This window comes from Taudactylus pleione, unplaced genomic scaffold (genome assembly GCF_031769625.1).
Source record: "Taudactylus pleione unplaced genomic scaffold, aTauple2 ptg000377l, whole genome shotgun sequence".
NCBI classification, from domain to species: Eukaryota; Metazoa; Chordata; class Amphibia; order Anura; family Myobatrachidae; genus Taudactylus; species Taudactylus pleione.
The window spans coordinates 4622614-4631181 of record NW_028284778.1 but is presented as its reverse complement, the minus strand read 5'-3'; the positions used below and the strand labels follow the sequence as shown (position 1 = coordinate 4631181).

Here is an 8568-nt window from a genome sequence, read left to right as displayed (position 1 = left end):
TCACAGATTTCTTGTGAGATTGTATCTCTTAGGTCAATAGCTGTACTTTCAGAATTCCCCTTGATGAAAGTGAAGCTTTGTGCTTTCTTGTGTTTATGTACATCACTAAAAATTTAAGTTGTTGGGATGGAACTAAATTATTCTTTTTGTGGTTGATGATCCAGCCATGATTTTATAGCTGTATTATTGCATTTATTTTAATTTTTCAAACAATGTAAAAAAAAATGTGAAGAGAGGTCAATAAAAAGCCTGTGTCAGGAAAAATGTTTAATGAAAATGATTCCATAGATAAAATACTTTACAGTAGCAAACAAAGTTTTCCCTTGTGTGTGAATATTATTTAGATTAACAAGATTTGATTTCTATCATTTCCCATTATCTAAATGTGAAAACGACGTCTCGCCTCTGTGAGTTCTTTGATGCTTGACAAGATTGGATTTCTGTGTAAAAAATTTCCCACACTCAGAACATGGAAACGGCTTCTCACCTGTGTGAGTTCTCTGATGTGTAACAAGAGATGATTTCTCGGTAAAACATTTCCCACACGCAGAGCATGAAAATGGCTTCTCACCTGTGTGACTTCTTTGATGTGCAACAAGAGCAGACTTGTCTCTAAAACATTTCCCACACTCAGAGCATGAAAACGGCTTCTCACCTGTGTGAGTTACCTGATGTGTAAGAAGACCTGATTTCTGTGTAAAACATTTCCCACACTCAGAACACGGGAATGGTTTCTCACCTGTGTGATGTCTTTGATGTGTAACAAGAGATGATTTCTCTGTAAAACATTTCCCACACTCAGAGCACGAAAATGGCTTCTCCCCTCTGTGAACCCTCTGATGTGAAACAAGAGCTGATTTGTGTGTAAACCAATTCCTACACTCAGAGCATGGAAATGGCTTCTCGCCGGTGTGAAGTCTCTGATGTATAACTAAGGCTGACTTGTGGGGAAAAAATTTCCCACAATCAGAACAGGAGAACGGCTTCTCACCTGTGTGACGTCTCTGATGTTGAACAAGATGTGACTTCTGTGTAAAACATTTCCCACACTCAGCGCAGGGAAATGGTTTCTCACCTGTGTGAGTCCTCTGATGTTTTACAACATCTGATTTCTGTGTAAAACATTTCCCACAATCAGAACATGAAAACGGCTTCTCGCCCGAGTGACTTCTCTGATGTATAACCAGAGACGATTTCTGTTTAAAACGTTTTCCACACTCAGAGCATGGAAATGGCTTCTCTCCTGTCTTAGTTGGCTTATGGGTAATTAGCTTTGTGTTCTGTGTAAAACCTATAACGGCTGTAGAACAGGGAAATATTGTATCTACTGTAAGAGCTGTAATAGATGCAGAATCTGAGTTATCAGGAGAACATTGCTCATGGTTGGAGGTATCAGATGACGTATTGTGATGTACGGGATGTATAACTGGGGTAATAGGGTTTTCTCCTGGAGAACCTTGTGTGATTCTGTAATCTTCTATTTCACAGTTTGGAGATAAACTGAGATCTTGCTCTGATATATTCCCACTGCTGTGTCCATCAGCTGAGGATAAAACATATAAATGAAAACATCAATGTTCCTCTATAACAAGATTAGTTTTCCAATAAAGACTATGGCAAAACGTCCCCAAATTATCATCAAATTAGAGAATTCAAGATATTTAATGGTGAACTGTATAACTCATTTCAACTAGGCTATATTTAATGAAGAAGAAAAAAACACTCCTTTCAAACATATAGAAAGATGCACAATATCCATGAAATGTAGCGAAAGAAAGGTATCTGGAAGGAAGATCGACTGTCAATAGGGCGACAAGGTCAAAATGTCAACAGGGACAAAAGGTCGACTGACAAATTGCCGGAAGAGTTAAAAGGTCGTGACGTGGTAGGTGGGCAAACATCCTTGGCCAAATATGTACTAAGAACCTTATTATAAAACCATGTTAATTGTTGGAGATTATTATATATATTTTGATAATCAGTATTCTTTGTGCTTATAGTGTGCACCTGCATCTCCCTTTTTTCTGCTGTAGAACTACAGGTCTCAGCATGGTAACACCTTATATTATGTTTAAGAGTAGGATGTGCAGCCCAGCCCCCCTTTTTTCCTTGGGGTTAAATGGTCAACAGGTTCAAATGGTCGACCCACACATGGACGACCCAAAAATGGTTGACACATTTTTCAACACTTTTAGGGTTAGGCTGCTGGAGGGGATGGTTAGGCACTAGGATGAGGGTTAGGTTAGGAAGCATTTAAGAATTGGACTCCAGCAAATAAAGAAATTGTGGTATAGAAACAGTTCACATACTTGAATGTATGTAAATGTCCCGTGCGTCACACAAAGAACCACCCTTAATATTTTTTTATTTTTTTTTAAATAGTAATATATTTTTTCCGTAGCGTTGGTTTATTCTATCCCTTCCGCACAATTCACACTAATTATCTGGGATAAATCTGTGCTATGATATACACTTAAGCTGGCCACACACTAGACCAACTTACATCCAACCAGCCAACTTGTTGATTGGTTGGAATGAAAATCTGGTAAGGAATGGAATCAGCAATTTGCTCCCAAACGCTGGAGAATGGACCAAAACTGTTGTTTGAACAAATAGTTTAGATCAAACATTTAACAAACTTGTTTGAACTACCATTTTCATCTATTTTCTGGCATTTAGGAGCAAATTGCTGATCATTATTTACTCCCATACGTTACCAGATTTTCATTCCAACCAATCAACAAGTTGGCTGGTTGGATGTAAGTTGGTCTAGTGTGTGGCCAGCTTTACTGAGTACCTCTCTGTTCAAGCACTAAACTTTCCCACTGGGAAATCTTGACACATTTGCCTGCCCCTGGGATCAGACAGGAATTTGAGGTTCTCACTTATCTCCTAGTTATCCTTACTCCTTAGTTGATTCCGTGCCTTTTTCCTGATTCAGAGATGTACGCTATTCCGATGTTCACCCAGTTGAGCGATTATCGGCTGTCTGCACATGCGTCTTAGTTGCTAGCAGCGACTCTTCATTCGCAAAGTGATTGACAGTTAGGGGCCGTTTTGGGGAGGTATCCGGGAACAGTCAGATTCCCGGCTCCGGAATCCTGACTGCTGCAAACCCAACAGTAAGCATTAGGGTTAGAGTTATTCTGCGGGAGGGAAGGGTTAGGGTCAGGCTGCATGGGGGTTGGTTAGGATACTGACCTGCATGCGTCGCGATTATGCTACCGGGATCCTGACCAACAGCAGCATCAGTGCCGGGCTCCAGCAACCAACCAGTACGGGATCTCAGCTGCGTACATCTGTGAATCAGGCACCGTGTGCGGAACATATAGAATAAAGCCAAGACCCCCTAGCCTGTAATGCCCTAATGCCATGCAAGGCAAAATGCATGTACTATGTAAGAGTATATTGTGGGACGGTTGTATTAAAAGTTTCATAGTGTGTGAATGGCACGATTTTAATAAATTCCCCATCCCGGGAGCCAATTTCAGGGACTTGATTTCACCTTTTATTACACCAATGGGAATCGGCTCTTTATTATGGGAACATTTTATCCTTAGCAACTATAATCTTTGATTTGTGTGTTCGGTTACATAGGTAAACATTTGACATTTCTGATCCCTTCAAAGTGTCCACTGTACATTGTTCCATTTTTATAGGTAGGAAATGAACAAAAGTAAGTCCTATGACAATGCTAAGAGTATTCTTCCTCTTCCAGCTAGGCCTGCTGGCGAGGAGCCTCCACTACTTGGAGTTCAAGATGAATGCACCAACATTTTCTTTTGCAGTATATTTTTCCAAGGATTTTGCTTCCCCTTATTAGCTTTGCCCATGATCTGTTAAATGCCCTTTAGTGTCATTATAGGGATATTAACTCAAACAACCTGAGAATGTATAACTTCACATCAAACCACACAACCAAATTGTCCAATATACTGTATGTAATAACATAGGTACTTGCAGTTATAGTACACTGCTTGCATCAAATAAAATTAAGACAATATAATAATTACCAAGTACCACATAAACAAACTTAATTACTATTAAGGAACAGAGAGGATCATGAGTAATGTCACATGTGGTCTCACCCCTTAAACAATGTTAAAATCACTATAGTGACCTCCGTTGTACTGATGCATGAGATACACCAGAGAGTGTGGGGAGGAAACTGGTCAGATCTCTGGGCTGATAACACACAGTGACATGATGTGAGGAGGAGAACAGGAGTATAATAGGGTCTGATGGCTCCTGATGTATGAGATACACCAGAGAGTGTGGGGAGGAAACTGGTCAGATCTCTGGGCTGGTAACACACAGTGACAAGATATGAGGGGGAGAGCTAGGGTATAATAGGGGCTAATGGCTCATGATGTATGAGATACACCAGAGAGTGTGAAGAGACTGGTCAGATCTCTGGGTTGGTAACACACAGTGACATGATGTGAGGGGGGAGAGCAGGAATATAATAGGAGCTGATGGCTCCTGATGTGTGAGATACACTAGAGAGTGTGGGGAGGAGACTGGTCAGATCTCTGGGCTGGTAACACACAGTGACATGATGTGAGGGGGAGAGCAGGAGTATAATAGGGGCTGATGGCTCCTGATGTATGAGATACACCAGAGAGTGTGGGGAGGAGACTGGTCAGATCTCTGGGCTGGTAACACACAGTGACATGATGTGAGGGGGACAGCAGGAGTATAATAGGGGCTGATGGCTCCTGATGTATGAGATACACTAGAGAGTGTGGAGAGGAGACTGGTCAGATCTTTGGGCTGGTAACACACAGTGACATGATGTGAGGGGGAGAGCAGGAGTATAATAGGGGCTGATGGCTCCTGATGTATGAGTTACACCAGAGAGTGTGGGGAGGAGACTGGTCAGATCTCTGGGTTGGTAACACACAGTGACTTGATGTGAGGGGGAGAATAGGAGTATAATAGGGGCTGATGGCTCCTAACTCATCCACTGGGCAGATACATTATCCTCATTAGTTTGTGCTGACAGAGGAGGGTGCAGAATGAGAGGCTGATGTACTGACAGAACAAGGAGAATATGTGACTCTGCTCTCTAATAAGTGATTATTACACACCTGTGCTGATATCTGTAGGGATTTCCTCCTCCTTACACCGCTCATCACCCCTGACATAGGTCTCTTCATCTGCCTTCATATCTTCTACCTTAATAACAGTTAGGTCTTCACCCTAATTAACCCACAAAACAATGGTTTAATAATGTCTGAGATCATTAGTTGAGAGTAAAAAGTAGAATCATATAGTAATAAGTCACTTTGATATTTGATAAGACCCTAAATCATACCTACCTGATCCTCCTGTGGGATCCTGTGATTCTCCTCTGTACAGTCCTGGGAATACAGAGAACGGGGACATCTCTCTGGGGTATCTCTGTTATTGGCTGCATCTGTAGGAGACACACAGTGACTGAGTACATTGTATATATGTGATTATCAGATGATGTGTGTATATAGGTGGTCCCCTTAACTATTTTCCACATTAAAAGAAATTAAAGTCTCCCTTGACCCTGAAAGTAGCCAGTGACTAAGAGGCTGATGTAGTGACAGAACAAGGAGAATATGTGACTCTGTCCTGTAATAAGTGATTATTACTCACCTGTGCTGATATCTGTAGGGATTTCCTCCTCCTTACACTGCTGATCACCCCTCACATACGTCTCTTCTTCCTCCTCTATATATTCCACCTTAATGACTGTTAGGCCATCACTCTAAATAACCCACAAATTACACATTAATATCTGATTTCATTAGCTGAGATTGAACAGTAGAATATCAGTGTATTAGACACACACAGCTTCTCTACAGATCATATAGTGTTAGGTCACTTTGGTATGTATGTGTTGAGACACCAAATCCCATCTACCTGATGATCCTGTGAGGTCCTGTAATTCTCCTCTGTACAGTCCTGGGAATACAGAGGACGGGAACATCTCTCTGGGGTATCTCTGTTACTGGGTCCATCTGTAGGGGACACACAATGAGATTGCTTACATACTTGTATATACAGTGCTTTGCAAAAGTATTCACCCCCTTTGCATTTTTCATGTTTTGTTGCCTCACAACCTGGAATTAAAATGGATTGTTTGAAGGTGTGCATCATTTCATTCACAGAACATGCCTACAACTGGGAAGTTGTGTTTTTTTTTTTTAAATTGTGAATCAAACAACATTTAGGACAACATAACAGAAAACTTCAGCGTGCATAACTATTCACCCCCCTAAAGTCAGTACTTTGTTGAGCCACTTTTTGCGGCAATTACAGCTGCAAGTCGCTTTGGATAAGTCTCTATGAGCTTGCCACATCTTGCCCCTGGGATTTTTGCCCATTCCTCAAGGCAAAACTGCTCCAGCTCGTTCATGTTGGATGGTTTCCGCTTGTGAACAGTAAACTTCAAGTCTGACCACAGATTCTCAATTGGATTGAGATCTGGGCTTTGACTAGGCCATTCCAACACATTTAAATGTTTCCCCTTAAACCACTCGAGTGTTGCTTTAGCAGTATGCTTCGGGCCATTGTCCTGCTGGAAGGTGAACCTCCGCCCCAGTCTCAAATCACAGGCAGACTGAAACAGGTTTTGCTCAAGAATATCCCTGTATTTAGCACCATCCATCTTTCCCTCGACTCAAATCAGTTTCCCAGTCCCTGCTGCTGAAAAACATCCCCACAGCATGATGCTGCCACCACCATGCACAGATGCACCAGTCTCTACTGTGGAACTCTGTAACTCCTTCAGGGTTACCTTTGGTCTCTATGCTGCCTCTCTGATTAATGCCCTCCTTGCCCGGTCTGTGAGTTTTGGTGGGCGGCCCTCTCTTGGCAAGTTTGTTGTGGTACTATGTTCTTTCCATTTGACGATGATGGATTTGATGGTGCTCTGGGGGATCATCAAAGATTTGGATATTTTTTATAACCCAACCCAGAATTGTACTTCTCAACAACTTTGTTCCTGACTTGTCTGGAGAGCTCCTTGGTCTTCATGGTGTGATGCCTCTTGCTTAGTGGTGTTGCAGCCTCTGAGGCTTTTCAGAAAAGGTGTGTTTATACTGACAGATCATGTGACACTTAGATTTCACACAGGTGGACTTCATTTCACTAATTATGTGACTTCTGAAGGTAATTGGTTGCACCAGAACTTTTGAGGGGCTTCATATGCACATGCTAATTTTCAGAATTTTATTTATAAAGATTCTTTTTTTATATATATATTTTTCTCATATCACTTCACCAAATTAGACTATTTTGTGCAGATCCATCACATAAAATTCAGATTAAAAAAATAAATAAATTACAGGTTGTAATGTAACAAAAAAGGTAAAAAGCCAAGGGGGATGAATACTTTTGCAAGGCACTGTATGTGATTATCAGATGTGTATGGATCGAGGTGGCAAGTTCCTTCTTACCCAGTGATGTGAGGGGCCGGTAATTCTCCTCCATCATCACTCCCTTGTACGGACCCCGGTGTTCCTCTATATACTTCCCCTCCTGCATGGAGACATAGACAGTGACATCTACATACCTTATAGGAACCTGGCCCACATACAAAAACCTAGACAGTGCATACAAAAAACAGTTACAGGAAGGACAGGGCTGTATTTGTGAAATAAGAATTGTCTATTGTTCATGTATATACGATATATAAAGATATATGTGAATAAAAAAGAGACCACAATCCCTAACTGTGTAAGTTACACCTAAAAAAAATATTAAAAGCTGCAATCCATAATATTCCTGCTGGGCTGCTTAAGCAGGGTGCCGAGCCCTACCCGTTTAGCAAATGTTAAACACACCCAGGGCCTGATTCAGACCCGCTCGCTCTGAATCATAGTGGGGTTTTTTTTTTTCGGCCTCCAGGCCGCTCGCTAAGCTGTGGGTGACCACCCACAGCTTTTGCGGATGGCCTGGATATGGTCGCGATAATCACCCACAGCTTAGCGAGCGGCCTGGAGGCCGAAAACCCGCCCCCCACTATGATCGGGCTTGCGAGGAGACCCTGTGGTAGGGTCTCAGCTCTCGCAAGCCCAAGTGGACTTCCTGCTAATAGAGCAGGAAGTCCACTACTGACATCACGAGTGATGTCAGTAGGGCCGCCCACAAACACCAGGCGTTCCTAAGGGAATGCCTGCGTTTGTGCAGCCACCCCCCCTCCCCGCCTACAAAACGGGGCGAGCTGTCAATCAACATCGATAGCTGCTCCGTCTTGTAGTGAGACCCGTTACGACGGAGCTGCCGTCGCAGTACGGGTCTCGCGCATGCGCACGCCAGAGGTTACAGCTCTGGTTACAGTTGTGCTGATGAGAAGACTGAGGCACTGATACTATATATGAGAGCGGCTCCCTGCTGCCCGGTTACAGCTGTGCTGATGAGAAGACTGAGGCACTGATACTATATATGAGAGCGGCTCCCTGCTGCCCGGTTACAGCTGTGCTGATGAGAAGACTGAGGCACTGATACTATATATGAGAGTGGCTCCCTGCTGCCCGGTTACAGCTGTGCTGATGAGAAGACTGAGGCACTGATACTATATATGAGAGCGGC

At 42.6% G+C, this 8568-nt stretch overlaps 1 protein-coding gene across 6 annotated transcripts in view; it reads right to left on the bottom strand.

Moving 5' to 3' along the window:
* Positions 1-262: 262 nt before the first annotated feature.
* The window catches only part of LOC148508057 (uncharacterized), a 49499-nt gene continuing 41193 nt past the window's right edge, over positions 263-8568 (bottom strand). For 4 of the 6 annotated variants that reach the window (XM_088445235.1, XM_088445236.1, XM_088445237.1 and 1 more), the window contains exons 2-7: positions 7434-7515; positions 5896-5993; positions 5629-5740; positions 5322-5419; positions 5091-5202; positions 263-1543 (exon numbers count right to left, since the gene is read on the bottom strand). In XM_088445235.1, coding sequence (XP_088301361.1) covers positions 366-1543; positions 5091-5202; positions 5322-5419; positions 5629-5740; positions 5896-5993; positions 7434-7470 — 1635 coding nt within the window. In that variant the 5' untranslated portion in view covers positions 7471-7515 and the 3' untranslated portion in view covers positions 263-365. Of the gene's footprint in view, positions 1544-5090; positions 5203-5321; positions 5420-5628; positions 5741-5895; positions 5994-7433; positions 7522-8568 lie in introns of those variants that run through there. The other 2 variants (XM_088445234.1, XM_088445239.1) reach the window with 2 other exon arrangements.